At 46.8% G+C, this 21,913-nt stretch overlaps 1 protein-coding gene across 1 annotated transcript in view; it reads right to left on the bottom strand.

The window, feature by feature from the left end:
• NWD2 (NACHT and WD repeat domain containing 2) overlaps positions 1 to 21,021 on the bottom strand; it is a gene marked incomplete at both ends in the record, with an annotated part of 176,732 nt that extends 155,711 nt beyond the window's left edge. Inside the window, one exon of the mRNA XM_080797679.1 lies at positions 20,871 to 21,021. Coding sequence (XP_080653805.1) covers positions 20,871 to 21,021 — 151 coding nt within the window. The remainder of the gene's footprint in view (positions 1 to 20,870) is intronic.
• Positions 21,022 to 21,913: the final 892 nt, after the last annotated feature.

Here is a 21,913-nt window from a genome sequence, read left to right as displayed (position 1 = left end):
ACAAATATAGTCAACCTCCTTGGGCAAAAATCTCCAGAACACCGAGTTTGCTGACTGTACCACAAAATGACCTATTTTGGAAAAAAGGTCAGCTGGTTGTAAAAAATCGAAACGATAAACAACATGACTCTGGGATGAGAGAGGATAGAGAAACATCATTTTACCTAAGGGAGAGAGAAACTCTACCAATCACACATCCACCAAAAGCAAAGCAAGCTCTTCTGAAATGCTGGGTACACAGGGTTACGAAGCTATGTCACTTTCAGCGAGCCGTTCCAATTCATATCTTCCCATTATAGAGCTAGTGACTGATAGAAAATAATCACCCATCACATCTGAATTCAGCCAGGCACTAAATGAAGCTGACAGTCATCTGTGAGCACTGGGAGTGGACGGGGAGATTGAAAGGAGTCTGGGTCCACAATCTCCCTTGGTCTGGTCTGGTTAGTTCAAGTACAAATGAACGGAACGGCAATTAACTGCCTTGCAGTCCTACTCTGGCATCTCCGTCATAGTAACCACCAGGCACAACCCCAGCACTCTCTTGAACTGCTGTCTTGTTTCAGGGATGCTCAGAAAGTGTTTTTCACCTCACTGTGTATATAGGACCTCAGTAAATGGTCAGGAATAAAAGTAATCTTTCATCACACCCAAAGACCATCCAAAATCCTACTGCTAAAATCATTTCTCTTTTTTAATTTTAAATAATTTAGGGCCCATTCCGGCCTATCCTTCTCTTGGCTTTATGTAATTTCTCTGATAAAATTTATAAGGACCTTGAATGTTTGTTTAGTCTTCACAAACTTGGCACACCTCTAATTCTCCCCCACCCCCGCCCCTGCTGTATTTTTCCTGGATAGTCTCCCCTCCTTCTTTCCTCTCCCTGCCTTTCTTTCTTTCTCTTTTCCTCCTCTTTCCCACCCCCAACACTCTCTCTCTCTCTCTCTCTCTCACATACACACACACACACATACACACACACTAACTCTACTTCCATTCTGAATTATCATAACAACAACTAGCATTAGTGTGTCTATTATGCCAGGCCCAGTGCTAAGTGCTTTTCATACACGACTAATCCTCATACAAACTTTCTAAGCCAAATACTATTTTTAGCCCTGTGTCGGTGATGAGGACACCAAGGCTTAGAGAAGTTGAGGAAGATGACACACTGCTCCAAAGTGGTAAAATGCAGATACCAGACCCAGTGCTTTCTGATTCCAGAGCCTAAAGCCACATGTGTCTCTGTCGTGGTTAACAACACGAAAGCTTCTGTAACCCAAGCTCCCTCAGCCTCCCAAGCAGACTGGCCAAGGGGAAGTGGCGGGCAGCTGCAGCCATGTGCTGTGTCTTTAATGAATGAGCGCATGAATTTTCATGAAAAAGTAATCACCGGTGTGAGACTCTGGGTCACCTTGGGGAGCGGCTATGAAACACGTTAAGTTAGGTGTTCTCCTAGTGGGCTGTTATGTGCACCTGCTGCCATTACAGGTCCAATACGTACAAGTTTCCCTGGGATCTTAGCAGCTGTGAAAACTGGGCCAGGCACCCTCTGGTTGTTCCCGATGGGAGGACTATGTCACCGCCACCACCACCGCTGGGCTGCATGATGCCCTAGGTGACACTCAGGCGGGCCTCTGACGTTGACCACCATCAGTCCCACAGCGGGAACTGCTGCGCTTGCCGAGACGGACGTGGTAGTGCTTGTGGTCCTCATCCCATCAACTTTATAATGGGCTCCTCACTTGCTGCCTTGGTTACTTACTCCTCCCAAAGAATTTTTAACAGGCTTCCTTGGGGCTTTAATGGAAATGCATGGCAGAGAATCCACCTGGAGATAGACCAAGAAGCAGCCTGTGCCACTTTCCAGCACCGAGAGACTGAGGCTGAGCCAACCTCTACCACCTCAGGCAGCATTTCCTATCCGCCCGGGGTCACAGAACAGGAGGTGGCCTTTTCTTTTCTTGTAGTTGTCTTACTCCCAAGGTTTGGGGCCGTTTGCCACCTGCTGTCTCCACAGATGCAGATGTCTCACTCCTTCCCTTTCAGTTTCTCGAAGCCAGGGTAGTCGGGGGGTACAGGTTAGGGTCCACGGTTTTGATGAAGGAACTGCTTAATTAAAATAGACAGATAAAGATCACAGTGGTTTTAACAAATCTACCTTAAGGGGGGCCTGGGAGGCTCAGATGGTTAAGCATCTGCCTTTCGCTCAGGTGGTGATCCCAGGGCCCTGGGATGGAGTCCCGCATCGGGCTCCTTGCTCAGCGAGGAGCCTGCTTCTCTTTCTCCCTCTGCCTGCTGCTCTACTTGCGCTCTTTCTCAGTCAAATAAATAAAAACTTAAAAAATAGTTAAAATAAAAACCAAAAAAAAAACTTCCTTGACATTTTCTTAGAATCACTTAAAAAAATTTTTTTTAAAGATCTATTTGAAAGAGAGAGAGAGAGAAAGCATGTGTGCATGTGCGCCCATTGCTTACAGATGGCATCTGTTCTGGTTGATTGGCACCTGCCATATGGGGGCATAAAATTTTGTGAAGGCTGCCCTGTCTCCGTCTCTTCCCCACCACACCGATCTCGCTGCTCCTTGGACACGAAAGGCCCACCATGCCACAGGGCCTCTGCACTTACTGCTTCTTCCTTACACTTACTTCTTGGCGGAAGTGCCTGGCTTCCTTCCTCACTCCATTCATGTCTCTGTTCAAATATGTCCTCAGACAGACCATCTCTGAGCACTCATTACTGGGAGACAGTACATGCTTCAGACATGTTCTCCTTACCTTGTTCTAGTTTCCCTCACAGTGCATACCCTCGCTCCCAGAGACTTTACAGACATAAGCATTTGACTTTCTCCATTATGGTCCCTCCATGAGAACGTGACGACCACAAGGGGTACAGCTCCCATCTATGTTAAATAAACAGTTATTTAGTATTGGTGAATTCAATCCTCGGGGCTTAGAACCGTGATTGTATGCAGAAAGCCCTCAATCAATATTTGTTCACTTCACTGTAGTGAATTTCTGATTAAAAATGGGGTCTGAGGGGCACGACGGTGGCTCAGTGGGTTAAGCCTTTGCCTTCGGCTCAGGTCATGATCTCAGGGTCGTGGGATCGGGCCCCGCATCGGGCTCTCTGCTCAGCAGGGAGCCTGCTTCCTCCTCTCTCTCCATCTGTCTGCCTGCCTCTATGCTTACTTGTGATCTCTGTCTGTCAAATAAATAAATAAAATCTTTAAAAAAAATTAAAAAAAATAAAAATGGGGTCTGAACCGTAAAGGAAGAAGGCATGCCTCTTCTTGTGGCTTTAAACTTATTTCTGATGATAATTCTACAAAAGCACTTTTTAAACTGTTTATCATAGTTATGGCCTCTTAAGATGTCAACCTTGACAGACAGTTGGAAATAAACATTCTGGCTTTATATAAATAAACAGAGGATGAACGTTTTCTAAGTGTGTCATCATGTTACACATCTTTCCTTCTCGTACTGAGTGGGCAACAAAGATACCGCTGGGAGAGGAGTATTTTCTTCCTCTTAGTGACTGCCAGCTAGCTGAGCCGGGTGTGATGTCACTTGTTTCCTGGCTGAGCTGTCCACATCTCCCAGGTAAGGAGATGATGGAGCTAATAATGGTAATGATCCCAGTTAACATTTAACGAGAGCTTATTAAATGCCAGGCATGTGATAAGCATCTCACAAGCTTTATCTCATTGAAGCCTCACAACAAGCCCGTGATATTTTCAATTTGAGAGATAAGCGAATCTTGGATTAGAGAGAATAATTTAAGGTCACGGAGTCAGAAAATGGCACAGGGTGAGGTCTCAAACTCAAGCCAGATTCTGAACCTCTGACTTCTATTACTCATTAATCCCCATATGTATTGTGTGTTGTACGTGCACACACCGTGGATTCCACCACAAAATTCAGGGTAGAATGCCAATCCCTTCCACGCATGAGTTTATATGCAAACATCCCACCCCAAAGCCCCATGATTTCACCGACCTAAAAGTCTCATTTACTAGCCTAAAGAGGAGACTTTCATGCACACTTCATCCTGCACAGGCTCTCCAGCAGAATACCAAACATGTGGTCCAAGTAAGTTCCTAAATCTCTCTGATGCTTGCGCACTAACTTGTGCCACTTGTTATATGTTCCACACGCCAATCACCAGTGCACATTCATGTAGGAGTTTCAGAAGTGCTTTTCCATCCAGTATCATGACAATCTTCTGAGACCAGGAGGACAGGTAATACTCTTGCTTTTCCTTGGAAGATGGAATAGGACACATTCGCAAAGTCGGAAGAAAGAGCGACACCCCACACTCCCTCTCCCCGAAGAGAAATAAAACAAAACAGAACTACTGGGGGGCTTCAAGGAGTAGAACAGTGTCCCACTGGAGCTGGAAGAGGTCCCAGAAGTCCTGCATTTCATTCACTTCACTCTATAGGGGAGGAAGAGTCCTAGACAGGATGGACAAGGTCACAGAACTGCTGTCCAAAGCAGACGCGTCAGTCCGTGCCAGTCCCCCTTACCACCTCACGACGCCTCAAGGACAAGAACATTCTCCCATATGAACCCACGATGCCAATGGAAAGCAAGGAGAAGGCCTCTGGTGAAAACACATCTGTCCAGCTTCCGGATGGCTGTTACGGAAGCCTGAATGCACAGGATTGAAATGGAATGCAGAATGACATTTGCCGTAAAAATAATGTTTCAGAAAGTGACCAGGTACCTAACGGGTTCCCAAAGACACAGTGTAGCTAGGCCTTAACACTAGTGGTGCGTGATTTCTCATTGTTCTGGTAAGAAATGCACGGAATGCAGAGCCGCACTGCCAGGCTCCGGTCACCTCCTCCCCAGGCAGGGAGTGGGGCAGGCGTCCTTCTTCCCCTACATCCCTCCTCAGTGGCTGCAGCAGGAGATGGGAAGCTACATGCATGGAAAGTGGCTTCTCGAGAACTTGGACCTCAGGGGTTGGGGACTCTCAGGCCGGGGCTCCACAGCCAGCCCCGTGGGGATCTAGCTGGCCTCTCGATGAGGCCGTATCAGCCTGGGAATAAAGGAGTGGAGGAGCCATACAGGCAGGAGGAGTTTGGGTGCAGGGACGGAGGGTCAGCTTTCCTGCGGAGGGACTGGAGACAACAGGGACAGAACCATGAGGGGTACAGGATTTGGGAACTAGAGTTCTGTTTCTCTTAAGGGGACTTGAAACTCAATGAGCCTTTCTTGAGCACAGATACATGTAATACACATGTGTGTGTATTACATGTTAGTTACTTTATTATACTGTATCATAATTACTCAACACTGGCTTAAGTGTCAGTTCACAACTCCTGCATTTGAAAGAGACCTAAAAGAACAATGCTTCATTTCTACCTAGAGCTCACTGTTTCTACGCTACGACAGAACTCCATAAAATATATGATATAGGGGTTTTGTTTCTGTAGAAAGGAAGACTGAGACTCGTGGCTCTAGACACTGCCTCAGGTCACACAACTGGTAAAACAGTGGGCAGTGCTGATTCTAGAATTCTGGTGTTGTGATTCCTGGATGCCCTGGTGTCAAATGAAATGCATGGCCTGGAAGTCTGCACTGCTCTCCCCACGGCAGACGCGGGTGCTGGTGGAGAGGAAATCTGCATACACGTGTGGGGTCAGCAGAGCTGAGAAGGGAGCCCTCTCTCCAGCTTCCATACCCACTAGAGCTGCCCCCGGAACACAGCTCTGCCTTGATCATGTTCATGGTATCAGCACAAATGAAACCCGGTTTTCCTCTCTGACACAGCTGAGATAAATCCATTTCTGACAGGAAAAAGGGAAGGAAACACAAGAGTACACAGCAAGTACTGAATCCAAAGAAGGAGATTCAGATATATTTTTAATAAAAAATCTCAGGTAAAAAGAACCAAAGCACCTGGTTATGCCCTGAATTTCATTTTCTTTAGATCATCATTGGAGGCACATAAAGAATGGCGGCTCCCCGCCTCCCTCCACCCAGCGGAGGCTCAGCACAGTGGCTTTCCTCTCCCCAGAGGGACCAGACTCCCTAAATATCTATTTTCTACCAGAACCAAACTCCAAACTTGAGAGACAAAACTGTTTTGTTTCAAAACTCCTTGATTCCGGAGCCTTCTCCCTCATTCCATTCTAGTCTGAGATTTGCAGAGAAGGATCAATGAACGAATGAAGGATTAGCTCCTTCTGGATTCAAGGGGTCATCCGTCGATCCCGGACCTTGCACAGACTCAGGCAAGAAATGCATCTCCTCCCACCTGCTCTCTATCCTCCTCCACCCCAAACACCAACACCCACTTATTATTTTCTGTTTCTTTCTTTCAGGAATACCTGTATTGCTTGCTCAGTATAATGTGGGCTCCAATGACTACTACATGTATGCAGTAAGAATTACAAATTACCTAATAAAGAGTTGGCCATTCTACCATAATGGCCGTGTGGAACGAAATAGTTTTCAATCATACATGGGATTTAATACTCCCCTTAGGGCGTACTGAAATCCTTCCTAAAGGGGGCTGTTCATTTTTTTTTTTTTTTATTTATTTATTTGACAGACAGAAATCACAAGTAGGCAGAGAGGCAGGCAGAGAGAGAGGAAGGGAAGCAGGCTCCCTGCTGAGCAGAGAGCCCGATGCGGGGCTCGATCCCAGGACCCTGAGATCATGACCTGAGCCAAAGGCAGAGGCTTTAACCCACTGAGCCACCCAGGCGCCCCGGGGCTGTTCATTTTTATGAAGAGTGGTCCCGCGCAGGTGAATGTGGACAACGCATGTACTTGGAAACATTGTAGCCAACCGTGGGGGTCTAAAAGATAAACAGGGGTTGGAAAATGACAAGACTTTATGCAGATTTAAAGCAACATTAAAGGACTCCTTATGCATGAAAGAAATGATGGTTTCTAATATAAGATTAGAGCACACCTTACATTAAAAGGTGGCAGTGCTATCTTTTTAATCTGTCTGAATGTCGTTTTATTGAAATCTGCTTGTTATCCACGGTTTTAAAAGAGTGTCAGGGGCTAATTTTTAAAAGCATGGGGTTCTGCTTTATTATTTAGAGATGGAACTTATTAACTTAATTCCTGATAATGTGGGCTGAATTCACAGTTATATGTTAAACCATCACTTAAAAATTCTGTTTTTAAATAGTCCACTCTAGCTAAAAGCATACGTGATTATGTAGATGGTATCATCTGGGAATAATGACCATTTCTTGTCATGATTTACAAAAAAAGTTATTCAAGTAATTCTCATTTCCTTGAAACCCTTATACCTCTTCTCTTCCGTAACCTTCTAGGGCCTTTAACAAATTTTGATCTAGAATTTTAGAGTTCTTGCTACATTTCAGGCATTGTTTTAGGTGCTTGTGTATTTCATTTATTTCCCACAAGAACCTTGTAAGGTACTTATCACTATGTCCCACTGTCAGAAGGAACAATGAAGCTTGAAGAGATTAAGTACTTTACACAAATTTATGACAAATCCTAGGGTTCCAAACCAACCCTAGCCCCCAGCACCTTAGCCAGTACACACTAGCATGAATTTGTTTTATTTTACTAATTTGATTTCTCTTTTACCTGCATAACAAATCAAAATTATTGGCTGAAAACCACAGCATTCACCTTACCCTTGAGTCTGCACTTTTGGCAGAGCTGGGAGAGCGCCACGTGTGGGCAGAGACCCACTTCCTAGATAGCACAACCTCCTTGCTGGCAAGGTAGTGCTGGCTGTTTACTTCTCTCACAGGGGTCTCTCCATGGGGGAGCCTGGATTCTAAAGAACAAGTGTTTCCCAAACCAGAGAGTGGAAGTGGTCAGTTTCTAAAAGCCTGGGCCCAGAGCCCGGTGCTGTGCCATTTCTTCCCTATGCAATTGGCCAGCAACAGTTGGGGAGCCCGGATATAAGGAGAAAAGTCACAGAGTCCACATCTCGGTGAGATGTGTGCCAAAACATGCAGCGGTCATGTGACAAAACTGCCACACTTTATAAGATTTTAGGTTCAACAGTGGTTTCATTAAATTGTAAAATTCTTGTTTTATGAGTGCTTTCATTCCCCATGTCTTTGCAGATGAATGCCCCCGAACAGCAAACCCTCCGAGGTGGGAAGTTCTGGGTCTTTTCCCATTTTTTCTACATATTCTCCTTATTGTTACTGCAATTGCTTCTCCATATGGATTATTCAGCCTTCTGAATAGAGACCCTGGCTTAAAAGGGAACTTTATCTTCATGTCTTTCTAGTGTTCTCAGCAGATTTTCTCTTCTCCTTTAACATTTGGTATCTTTAACTTCATTGCTTTTTCTCACAGTACTTCAGTAGCTTCTGAATTCCATTTTCTTTCTTTTTTTTTTTTTTTTAAAGATTCTATTAAAGAGAGAGAGAGCACACTGGGGTGGAGAAAGGAGCAGAAGGAGAAGGACAAGCAGATTCTGTGCTGAGCCTGACACGGGCTCTATCCCAGGACCCTGAGATCACAACCGGAGTCAAAACCGAGTCTGATGATCAACTGAATGAGCCACCCAGGAGACGCTGAATTCTGTTTTAATTAGAGAATTTTCTAGAATGCTGTCAGCTGAGTGAAAGCCTCTGCTTCAAGCTATATGCTCTGCTTAGCAACTAACCAGTAGGCAGGTTCTACCAAGATGCAAGTAGATTTTCAGTCTATTTTGCAGTTGCAACACATTTTTCCTCCTTTAGAATGTGGTGATTCTACCAGTTCTGTCACTTGGTCCAGAAAATTTCTCACCTGCTATTTCTTGGGCAATTTTTCCTATTTCACTCTGGCTTGTCCTCTTTGCTTTGGCCAAAAGAACCAAAACAAAAGCCTAAGGTCTGCTGCTTACTCCCCACCCCCACCAATCCACAGTGTTCACAGTTGCAAATTCACTGCACAAACAAGAACACACCCCATGCCTCACCCACAGCAGACATCAGTAATCAATCTCTGCTCTCTTTCCCACAGAGCATGGATGGAGCCCGACTTTATACTTGTGGCTGCAAAATATTTTCGGCGTTCACTAATAATTAAGCAATGAGAATAACTTGACTTCCAGGATAGATCCTATTCCCTTTCTCCAGAACACCTCATCGTCTTCAACTAGGACAATCATGTCTTTCTGATCTCTCAAGCACTGTTCTGAATTCCTTGTTTTTATCGAATAAGGCTTCCTGCTACCTAACCCTTGCATCTTTTCTCCGAGATATCCAGAATCACACTTCTGGCCACCTGCCGTGCTGGGTATTCTCAGCCAGGAAATGTTTCCTATTACTTTCCTATTTCCTATTTTTCCAACCTTCTGAGACTCATTCAGGTAGTAGTTGTGGCCCTGGCCTTGGGTCCCGGTCCCAACAGCAGCCTGCATCTTGTCCCAGGACCTCTGTCCCACCTCACAATTAGGGCTGGGCTCCTGCCTTGATTTTGCCAGATGTTTCTTGCTACCCCCTTCTCCTCCCCCCACACACCTTTATGTCAGGAGGGCAGTCTTGGGCCCAAGCTCCCCTTTCACCTTCATACTTTCCACATGCCCGAACCCCTCCAGTTATTATCTGAGTAAACTCCCGAGTTACTCTGACACTCGAGGAAATTAAATGTCATCACCCATGTGCTCACGACGCTTCTTTGCTCAGACTCTATGGTAACAAAAGCTTTCTCTTCCAAAACGGTGCCTTTCTCTTGGACCGAGACTTGTTCTCATCACCGACAGCTGGCCCAGTGCCCCCGTCAGCCACTGCACCACAGCAGAGAGGTCTGTTTCTTGGCTTTGACACATTCCGGTCTTTCCCTTTTGACTAAGTTTGACCAGCTGGTGCCGCCTGACTGGGATATCAGACAGCACAGTGCGATTCCAATTACTCCAAGTGGCCCGCGGTGAAGCACCCCTCTCACAGCCACAGCGTGTTTCCGGTAGTTGTGTTTGTCCTGCCTCCTGCCGCAGGAGTTGAAAGAATGAAGGTAGTATGGATCTCTCACGTCCTCTGTCACTCTCCACAGCAACCAGTGAGAGGAGTTCAGCGGTACACAATGGGTATCTCATAAACACGGCCCGTGATGCTTAGAATGAACTCTGAAGGAAATCTTTCCAGCGGCAAGAATCTCTCTGACACTACCCCTACTGGATCAGGTTCAGCATTATGAAAGACACCCTTTTCATTTCGTGGTTCCATTTCTGCTAGATTCCGTAAGCACTCTTGGAATAAGTCACCTGACATCTGGGCTTGGCCCTTTGTTTGGAGTGTACCCGTGCCCTAAGCCTTGGAAATATTTTGGATTGAAAATGAGATTTTCAGGAAGCATTTCATTAGAAGTGGGTATTATTCCCTTTGAATTGCATCCAAAGCTATAGTTTCTATCCTTTTATTAACTTTCTACCACAGATCCTTTTTCTAATTCTATGTTAGCCTACCTACTTTAACTTGCAGAATGAATCCTGTTTGATTTCAATAAAATATAGGATCAAAGATGAAGCTTTGAAGAAGCAATATGAAGGTGTCTGTCTTTAAATCAGTAGCACTGGACTTTCTTTTGGATTGACTGTCCATAATTTAGCCCGTATGTACACTGTCAAACCACTTACAATTTTACTTTGACTTAAATCACATGACCATGACGGGCAAAACTTACAAAAATGTTTTGGGTTGAAAAGAACTTTGAGCCTGCTTTATCAAGCCCAATTACCCTGTAGATAAGTTCCTGTTACACTGTAGGAATCAAATCACTTGCCATTTTAAAAGGTGTTTATGAGTGTGTATTTTTTCCTGTTGTCTCCTGCTGCGTATCAAACTACCCACTATCAAACCATACTGGATTAAAACAACTTGCTATTTCTAGAGAGATGGAGTGACTTATCCCAAGGCATGTGAAGCGCTTCCCTTATAAAAGTGTTGGATACTGATAGTTGATATGGTTCCTGCTATTATATACAAAGTATGTCACACCTTCTAGCCTACAGTCTTCTCTGGTGTTAGATATTGGCTGTGACAGAGTTTGGGTTATGTCAAGCCAGAGATCCAATTTTAAATGATCCTGAGTAATTAAAGGATCCCACTGTGTACAAACGTTAAAACTGAAATAGCTAAATATTCAGGTTCAGGGAGAAGCCCTTCTTCCCCTAACTGGAGGTTTCTTCTGGAGCATAAGCCTTCTGGACTCCTTTTACTTCCTTCCTATCCTTCAGTCAAATAAGGGGTGGCTTATTTGACTGAAAATGTGGGAAAATTAAACCAGGCAAGCTCAACCCACCTGCTGACTCCTTTCCCCAGGAAATGACCTGTCCACATAGAGTGTTGGTCACTCTCTCTTCTCCAGGCTCAATGTTCTATGGGGCAGAACCCCTGCAGGCCCATCATTGCCAGAGTGTGGGTAGAAGAATGTCTAATTCTGGTGTTCAGTACTAGGAAACACAAAAGCATTCTCCTTTACTACCTTTTTCAGTAAAAATGGTGGTATTTTTACCTATTTGCAGACTCTGGTTTTTCTCAGGTTGGAATCTGGAAGGTTCTAGAAGAGTACTACATATGGCATCACTGCCAATCCTCAAAATTCACTGTGATTGTCACAACTGTTAACACTATTGGGCACTTGTTATGTGCCAGACCACTAGTTCAGTCACTTTTCATGCATTTTCTCATTTAACCTAATTATGACAAAGACAGGCCACAGAAACTACACAATACAATTGGAGTTCCGGTAGCTTTCAAAGTCAGCTACCCTTAATTCCTTCTCCGCCATATGTACCTGCCTCTCCTCATATGAAGAGATAGGGTCTATTTCCCCTCCCTCTGAATCTAGGCTAGCCTGTGACTTGCATAGACAGGACACAGTGAAAATGACATCCTGGAACTTCCAGGGCCTTAAGAGGACTGCTAGCTGCCATGTCCTTTCTGTAGGGTTGCTAATCCCCTAAAAGGAATTCTAGGCTAGACTCCTGAATGAGGCGAAAAGCTGGAGAGCAGGCCCCATGGAGAAGCCCTGAGCAGCCAAACATACTCGTGAAGCCTTCTCCGATCTTCCAGCCCAGTTCCCCCCAGGCCTAGACGAATGTGGTAAGTGAGTGACTCTGGCCAAAGGCTCAGCTGAACAGAGCTACCTGTCTTCTGCAGGCCAAGCCCTGCCTGGATTCCCAGACAGGCACAGAACTGTGAGAAATGATGAATCATTGTTGTTTTAAGGCACCAAGTTTTGGGGTGGGCTGACATACAGCAACAGACAACAGAATCAAATAAAACACAAACTTGCCATGCACCCTTTAAAACAGCAAACGGTGTCATTGCAACAGTGTGACAAGAATCTTGAAAAAGAGTCCTGGGAAATTTACTAAACTTTAAAGTCACAATCTATTTGCAGAGCGTACTACATACTCCAAGCCCAGCTTTCTTTTAAATGTCATCCTAAATGAGCCACCTTTAAGGGACAAGTGACAGTGTCACCTCAAGACATGGGCTCCACTCTGTTCAAAGGGATAAAAGCTCTTTACTGAATAATAATGACAATCCCTTTCTATTCCCTGCAGAGATCTCATCATCGCTTTGCCTCCTATTTGATTACCAGGTGCGGAGGACAGTGTTTACACCCCGGCTCTATGTGCTCCTCTGGGGAGCCCTCCCGACCCGCACTCTGAGCTCCACACTGGCTTAGTCCTCCTCAGTGTCTCTTTAATGCCCGGCTCATATCTTTAGCCCAGCGCTCATCACAGAGATCACTGATATGAACTGCATGAGAACAGAGACAGACCACTGCTGCTGTATGCGAAGCACCCAGACAGCCCTGCTGAGGGAGGACGGGCTTCAGGAATATTTCCTGGTTGACCCAGTCAAGGTGCCTGCTTCCCCGGACTGGATACTGTTTCTCTCCGTGCTGAATGTCCATTAGCACTTGCTTTCATTTTCTCCGTGGTGTGAGGGCGGGAAGCCTGGAAGTTCCTGACTGACTTGCTGCAAGAGTCCACGGGCCCTTCTGGGTCTGCCCGGGGCGTGCACCTGCATGAGGTGTGGACCGCGAGGGGACCGGGGAACGTTCTGCTGCTGTGAACTGTGCTGGCTGCCATGTGGGTTCAGCAGATGGGCGTGTCTGTAGAAACTCACAGTCAGGATAACCGGCAGTGGCTTCTGCAGTTTCCTGCCCTCTAGGTGACAGCTTTGGCAAGGTGACCTAAACGCCCAGTGACGACCCTTTCACTCACTGGATCCCTACAACGATTTTGGGGACTGCTGGGTTCCCTGAAGTACCTGGAGTGGCTTCCGTTTTACTCGGGAGTTCTAGCTCCACGGACTGCATTCCTCGAGGGCAGGAAATGCCTTTTTAGCTTTCCACACCCACAACTGCGCAGTGTGTGGATCACAGCGGAAACGAAGAGTAACGATAATAACGGTAATAACGGCAACACGGATTTCAAGTTTGCTCCGTGTCCAGCACTGTTCTACGTGCTTTGCATGAACTTATTTATTCACTAACCGGGCGAGGCAGGCACTACTGCTGTCCTCTTCTACAGATTGGAAAACTGAGAACAAAGGAATTAAGCAACTTGCGAAGGAATCACAGCATTAAACGGTGGATGAAGGAGGCAGACTGAGGCAGGCCGCCGTGGCTCTCCAGTCCGTACTTGTAACTAACATTCTCCCCTGCCTGAATAACATTTGCTCAGGGACGTGAAGACGCCACCACTACAATCTTAGAACACACTATAAATGTTTTGTGTGCATTTATCGTAAAATAGCAGTTCAGTGTGTTCTCCTGTAAGGCTCATAACTCTCAAAGATGTTTCTGGGGGCATCAAACAGCTGTGTGTAGATACACATACACACACACACACACACACAGGATTTTGCTGTGTTAGCTGTATTTTTTCCAATTACTCACAAAAACAGTGAATAAAAAAAGACAGGGAGACTTTGAAATAATTAGCACTGTAGGGAAGGTAAGAAGAACCAGGGTAAGGAGTATTCATAGCTTTCATGCGAATTTCTTGGTGCACATCCTTCTGCCTCTTGCCTGGGGAGCACAAGCTAAAGTAAAAGTAAATTAACCACTGGTTGCAGCAATGTAGGGGAAATCCTTCTCTTGACTGTGGGTTGTGCCAAAATGGAGAATAAGCTTTCCTACTAAGATGCCAAAGATATGGAGAAGAGAGAAGAGCGTCCAGGAAGATACAAAAATATGCAGAGTACAAGGTCCAAGTGGAATCTGACAAAGCATCTGATCATTAACATTTGGGGACAGACGTGCATGGCTCTCAAAATGCACAATGCACTCACTCTCTCAAATGCACTGCATAAATCTGAGTGGGTGGGAAATGTAAAAAGTAGGTGTTGGGGAATATCTTTTCCTCCAGGGTCTCCCAACACACAGAGGGAGATCCATGAGCCCAGTAGCCCTGGATGGGGCCCTTCCTCACTCCTCAGGGGAGAAGTATCTCAATCGGATGGATGCATTCGGAAGGAAAATCTGAACACCAATAGCCCAGTGCCTTCATTCTCTCCTATAAGAAAACCTGTCATTTTTCTCTGTTCCTCCATGTCTTAAATTATAAACGGGTCAACTCTGTCCACCGGGTGAGGGGAAGGGGCAGGTTTATGCCCTGTCCATTGCTGACAGTGACTGGGAAGGGAGGGGTAAGTCTAGGCCATCCTGAGATTCAGCACTGGAAAAATCATACTTGGCCTAAAGTTAAAAGCTGTATTCCCCCCAAGGGGTCCACAGTTCTTACCTGTACTTCCAAAATCCCCACAGTGTGGAAAACCAAAATTTTTCCCCAATTCATCTGGCAGCAAAACCTTAAGTGACCTGAGTCACCAGTGGCAAAACCTGACCTTAACAGACACGACACCACTTGGAGTCCTGATTTCTCCACTCAGAGCCCGGTGTTGAGTGTAGTAGCCAGTAGCTGGCTACACGTGTCTATTTTAATTTAAGTTTGTTACTCTACTAAAAATTCAGATTCTTAGTCATACCAGCCACATTTCAAAAGCTCAAGAGCCGTATTTAGCTAGTGCTACCATACAGAGCAGTGCAGATAAAACCTTTCCAGTACTGCAGAAAGCAGAACACGGATGCAGAGTGGAGTCGTTTCCCCATAGACACACTTGTATTTGATGATGGGGTATCACCCCAGACCCCAGGAAATCAACAGCAGATGCACCATTTTCTTCTAAAATCTAAAACCAACCTGGAATTCCACAATCCTCTCTGGTGTAAAAGATAAAGGATTCTGGGCCTGCATCAGTTTTTAGCAGTAATAAAGGCAGTATTTTGGCCTTTTTTCTACTTTAGACTTTACCTGTTATGGACTCGATGGTTGTGACCCCCTCCCCCCCAGATTCATATGCTGAAGCCCCACCACCAAAAGTATTGGTATTGTGGGGTGAGACCTTCGGGAGGTGATTAGGTATGGCTGAGGTCAAGAGGGCGGGGCCCCCATGATGGGATTACTATCCTTGTAAAAGGAGGAAGAGACACAACACTCCCTCCCCACCGTGGGAGGATGTGACCTTCCTCCCCAGGACCATGGAGGAAGAGGCTGGAACGACAAAGCTGTAAGCCAAGGTACACTGGGGACCGCCAGGAGCCCCCCGAAGCCAGGAAAAGACAAGGAAGGACCCCTTCCGAGAGCCTTCTGCGGGAGGAGGACCCCGCTGACCCTCGCGTTTGGACGTTTGCCTCCAGGATCACAAGACTATACATTTCTGTTCTTTAAAACCCAGTTTATGGTAAATGTTGGGGCGACTCTAGGAGACGAAGTCAGAGTTCGGCACCAAGAAGGGGACGCTGCCATAACAAAGGGCTCAGAAAGGAAAGCAGGGAGCTGTAGAGAAAGCTTCCATCTTCTCAGAGAATACAGAAACTGTGAGCACAGTACGGCCATTGTGGTGACACCTAAGACAACGAGGAATGCGTTACTGCACCACAGACCAAAGGGGAGGGTTGTAGGGTAGTCAGCGGTGTGGCTGAACTGTGCTCTAGGGTCTGTGGAAGGTAGCACTTGTAAGCCATGACACTGGTTGAAAGGGTGGCTTGCTTCCTCCTGGGCACTTATGGTATATTATAGAGGGGGATGGAGGGAAGGGATTGAGAAAGGAGTTAAACAAAAAGGAACCAGAAAATTCTCAACTTACTCCTATTACAAAAAAATGGCAAAGCTTGTCCTGAAAAGAACACCAAGGGTGTGGTTGAACAACCATTTCATAAGGATTTTAGTATGGGTGTAAACCATGGACCACCCCTGTGTACACATCAGCTGGAACCGAGGAAGACAGAGACAGGCTCAAGGGAAGGCAGGCTGCCAGACTTCTTAGATCCGAGAGCCCTTCAGCTGTGCATTTGTGTGATTCTTCAAGACAAAGGAAGAATGCCCCCAGAGGAGGTTCCGAGAAGATCAGGGCCACCTCCTTGGGTTAAAGGTGGGGGAAGGCATCACCTCGGTTTCAACAGGGCAGAAGGCGTGGATCCAAAGCCTTGGGGACAGGGTCTCCTAGACTCTTAGTGGGCAACTCCTTCCCCACAGTTACAGAAGGGGAACTGCCACCCCAGGGGAGTGGAAAGCAGAGCTTCAAACCCAAGAGGATCATTCCAAGAGAGCCTTAAGACCTAATGGTATTTGCCTTGCTGACTTTTGAACTTACTTGGGACCCTTCATCTTTCTTTTTTTTTTCTTTTAAGGTTGTATTTATTTGACAGAGAGAGTGAGAGTGAGAGAGCACAAGTAGTGGAAGAGGGAGAAGCAGGGAGCCCAAGATGGGACTCGATTCCAAGACCCTGGGATCATGATCTGAGCTGAAGGAAGACCCTTAACTGACTGAGCCATTCTATTTCTTTGGAATGAGAATGCTAACCCTCTGCCTGCCCCACCATTCCCTTTTGGATGCACAGAACTTTTCTGGTTTTGTAGGTTCATAGCAGGAAAGGAATTCTGCCTTAGGATAAATCCTACCTGGAGTTTCACCCATATTTAATTTAGATTGTATTTAGTTGAGACTTTGGGCTGTAGACTTCAGAGTTGATGCTGGAACAGGTCAAGAATTTTGGAATTGTTGGGATGGAATGAACATAACCCGCATGCAATCAAGATTTGCATTTGTTGGGTGTGGGCAGGGATAGAATGTTATGGACTTAACGGTTTCTGCCCCTCCCCCACTCAAAGGTTGAAGTCCTAACAGCTAATGTGATGGTATTTAGAGGTGGGACCTGTGGGAAGTAATTAGGTTTAGATGAGGTTAGAGGAAGTCTTTAGGCTGGGGTCTCCATTATGGGATTCGCATCCTTTTTAAAGAAAAAGCAGACCAGAGCTTGTGTTCTCTGCCATGTGAGGACACTGTGACAGGGTGGCCCTCTGAAAACCAGAAAGAGGTCCCTTACAAGGAACCAAACCTGCCAGCACCCTGACCTTGGACTTTCCAGCCTCCAGAACTGTGAGAAGTACATGTCTGTTGCTGAAACCACTTGGTCTATGGTATTTTGTTGCAGCAGCCCCAGCTAAGACTTACTTTGTTCTAAACTGGTTAAGAAATGAGACAAAGTGATTACTTATTAGGCCCCTGTGAATTTCAACATAGGGAGAGAATTCTGCTGGCTCCTTTCCTCTGCATCCTCATGCACAATTCAGGCTAGTCACAGTGGAAGATTTTATATGTGTTTTAGATTCATTGTTCCAAGGATGTCTAAGCACCATTCTGGCAGAGACACAATGGCTAAGTGACTATGAGACTTCCAAGGATTAATACAGATGCCACAGATGGAATTTCTATGTTAGGTGGAAGGTGGGACTAGACGAAATCCAAGGTCTGTCTAGTCAGAGAATCTTGTACAATGCTATTCCCTCCTCCACAAGGGATCTTCTCCAGGTGGGGTGGGGACTGATCAGATCCAGACATATTTATGGATAGGAACAAGTCCATTAGAGTCAAGAACATTCTGAACTTCCCTTGAATGCCCTTAATGTCACCTTTTGGTACAGGTGAAGTGGGTCAGGGTGGCCAGCGATGTTCCCTTCCTGCTACTCAGCTCTGGCTGTCAGGATTCAGGAATAAGGAGAGCACTAGCTACTAGATCCCGCTGACGGGGATGAGATATTTCACAGAAATCTGGCGTGAACCTAGTCTGGGCCAGAGTATCAAGAGAGGTTTTGGGTCCCCTGAAGGCTCCACCTTGTTTCATTCTGCCATAGGGGTGCAGGCAGGTGGCTTAACCTGGCCCAGCCTCAGTTTCCTTATGTGTAACACAGAACAACACCCGGCCCAGCATCCTCACAGGACTGGACAGTGGAAATCAAAATTAAAATACTGAACGAGCAAACATATGGGAAAGTAACTTTTCCATGTGAAAGACATAGGTTACCTTTACTACTGATGCGTAAAGTCCACACAAGCCTTTCAAAGTAAGACCTATTAATAATCTAAGGGAGATCCTTGTTGGATTCTTAAACATATTGCTCTGAGTTCAACACAAAGCAGCTTTTCTTTAGAGCCTCAATTGATTTCCACTTGTAAAAAAAAAAAAAAAAAAGCATGAGATAATGTTCTTTGTCTTAATTGGACAGTGGAGAGGCCCTTGAGTATTGGCCAAGAATCTAATATTGGATTGAACCAAAACACAACCATTTGCTTCCTGAACTGCATCCATAAAAATTTCGTGGTGGAGTGCTGCCTCTGATAGAGTATTTACCAAGATTGCAAGGTTTCATGCACAAGTCCACCAAAAAACAAAAACAAACAAAAACAACAACAACGAAAAAACCCCACAAAACAAAACAAAAAACCCAAACCTGACTCTGTCTTTTCTATTCAATATACCCTCCTCAGCTTTCCAAATTGGATAAAATTTGAGATGATGCCCCCTATTACAACCTCTTGGATAGAAGTCACACTTCTGGTCCTTTCAGATCCATATGCGAGCTCTCCAGCTCAAACAGTAACTAGGAGATATGAACGGCTCATGGCTCCCTCCTCCTGTTTGCTTTTCAAAGATTAATAGATGGTGAAACTTTTAAGAAACTAGAAAATTTGAAGAATCACATGTACAAACTTAAGAAAAATGACACTAATCTTAAATATGAATTCAATATTAAGCTGACTTAACATAAACTCACGATCACTGGTTTTTATTTAAAGGAAATACAAATTTAAAGGAAAAACAAATTTAAAGGAAAAACTACTGATCATATTAACAAAATTTTCACAGTACTTTAGAAGCAACATGTTTAAAGAAAAACAGTCATTTAGCTGGTTCTATATCAGCTGACTTAAAAACTTCTCACGAGATTTCTTTTAAGCTTAGAAGAATTGAAAATTTTAAGACTAAACATTTTCTAACACAATTCTCTCAGCCACTTAAAAAATGTTTAAGCAACATTAAAAATAATAAAAACACTGAACACGTAAATTGCATATTTCCCCAAACTTTTAAATAGGTTGCATATCTCCAGTTTTCTTTATTCAGGTTTAAGTTAAAATCCTGGAAGACATATCTGAGATTTTAAAAGGATTTTAAAAGATTGCACAGTAGTTTCTTAAATGTCTCCTTAAAGTATTAAATTCTGTGAAAGTGAGTTGTAAACGTTATGGGTCATGCCCCTATCTCGAAAGTATACATTGCTTCTATTACTAATCACTGTGAGTTACCTCTTTCTTTCCTCAATTCTCTTGACATAACGCAAACTTTACCTGAGACTTCTGCTTTTTCTTTTTTTACAATTATTTTAAAAAGTTATTTTTGTCAGTCCTCTCTAAATAAGCAACTGGTCTTGGGGTTTCAAACGACGTTATCCAATGATTGTTAACTTTTCCTTTTACTTTTTTGTCAGACTCAAGGCTTGTTAGAGTCCATAAAAAAAGTCTACAAACTTATCTTATGGCCGAACATTTACTTTTTCTAGAAAAGAGCAGTTCCTGCAGTTTTATCCAGCTAAAGTCAAATGCATCCTGCTTTCCCTTACTAGTAACGAAAGTTAACATTCAGGTCCTAGAACTCAAAGGCAGTATTGAGGAAAAAAAAAGGAAAAAGAAAAATAAAAAAAAAGAAAGAAAAGAAAGAAGAAAAAAGAAAGAAAAGAAACGAATCGACTCATCCAGCGCCCAGCCGCTGTGATTTGTGAATGCAATAGATCAACAAGTTTGCGTTTTACGCCTCCCAGGTGCCCAGCCTTGAGCAGGAACACGACTGAGTAGGCCAGGCTCTGGACCAGGAGATCAAGCCCGGTGTCCAAATGTGGAGATGAGCTCATCCCGAGCGCTCACCCCAAATGCCGGCGCCCGACAGAGCGGGCGCCCAACCATCCCGGGGCGGCACCGCGTGTTTCCCCTCAACCCCCTCGGGCCTTCGGTTTGCAAAGGATTCCTCTGCCCTCCAAAGCAAAAGGCACCACCGCACTCGCCACCGGCGAGTCTCAGGGAACCCCAGGCTCCCTTCGCCTGGGCGGGCACAAGTAGCAAAGGAGCGAACCCTCATTCAGGAGCCTGCAGCCGAGCCGGGAGCGAGGGGTAACTACTATCTGCGTTTGCGGGAACCCCGGAGAAACCCGTTAAAAGGGAGGGTGGCGGTAGTGGCAGGATGGAGCTTCGAGAAGCATCTGCTACCGCCTCGGACGTTCCTTACTCGACCCGAAGGAGTAACCCGGGCGGAGGGCAAGAGACCGGGGTTGGGGCGGGGGGCACGAGACCGGGTGTCCTAGGGGACGTCTGCGGGCAGAGCGACTGAGCAAGGGGAGAATACAAGCGATTCAAATGAAATTCCCACGCGCTCAGGGCAGCCACGGCTTCAGCCGGGGGAAGGGAGAGCGGGGTACGCACGGCGCACCCGGCTGTGCTGCGGGCACACTCGGGCTCCCGGCGCGCGGACGGGCAGGACTGACGGACAAATCCGAGCGACGGACTTACCTTCGGGGTTGGCGCTGATGAAGACCCGGACGCTTCGGCCGGCGGGCACGAGGTGAGAAGGCAGGGCGGTGAGGTTCCCAGAGAAAGCCGCCCGCCGGAGCGCAGAGTCCCGTGGACAGGGCAGTCTGGTGCCCGCACCTGCCGGCCACATCGCCCTCTGGGAGGAAGAGCCGCCGCCGCCTCCTGGTTCTTGTTTCCTGCCCGCGGCTCCGCGGAACAGCTAGGTCGATCCCCGCAGGCGGCGCGGCTCACAGCAGCCCCGAGCCCGAGGCGCCTCCGGCGAGCTCCGTGGCGAACACTACCGGCCGGCGGGGAGCGGCCATACGGACCCTCGGGCCGCTGACGCCGCCGCCTCCCGGCCCTCCGGGCGTCCGCCTTCGCCCGCCGCGGGGGCTCAGCACAGCAGCCCGTGGGAGGTCAGCGTGGCGGCGGCTACGCGCGCGGTGCCCCTTTGCGCCGGGAAGGGCCCGCGCCGGCCGCCCAGCCCGCGGCCATCTCCCCGCCCGCGCCTGTCGCGGGGAGAGGGGTCGCCGAGGCGGCGGGGGCCGGGTGCGAGGGAGCCGACCAAACTTTATCTGCGAAAGGCGTCCCGACTTTATGGGAACCTACTCCCGCAGCGCGCAGGGCTCACCCGCGGCTTAAAGGGCGGCGGGGGCGGGGGCGCGGGGGCCTCCGGCTGCCCATGGGCTTCCGGGCTTCTCCGAGGACGATCCCGGGCGCTCAACTAGCCCGCGATCCCTCCGACGCCTCCAACTCTCCTAAAGGTCAAACAAGCCCTGAGCATTTTCGGGAACGCACGCCTACCGGCGTCGGCGCCTCTCTGCCTACGTGCCGGCAATCCCGGCCTCAAAGTTAGACGCAGGCACTCAGCCGGGCCCCCGAGGGTCCGAGGCATCAAAACTCGGGACCGTCCTGAGCGTCCAGGAGGGAGCGTCGCCGTCGCCCGGCCTGTGGCGGCGCAGGTGGCTGAGAGCTGCCGCCCCGCTAGATCACGCTCAGCAGAGCGGGGGTTTTTATAGCGAAGCCGCGCTGCTCACGTGTTC

This window comes from Martes martes, assembly GCF_963455335.1.
Source record: "Martes martes genome assembly, chromosome: 2".
Classification (NCBI taxonomy): Eukaryota; Metazoa; Chordata; class Mammalia; order Carnivora; family Mustelidae; genus Martes; species Martes martes.
Note: the sequence above shows the minus strand (reverse complement) of the source record. Positions and strands in the feature narration are given on the sequence as shown.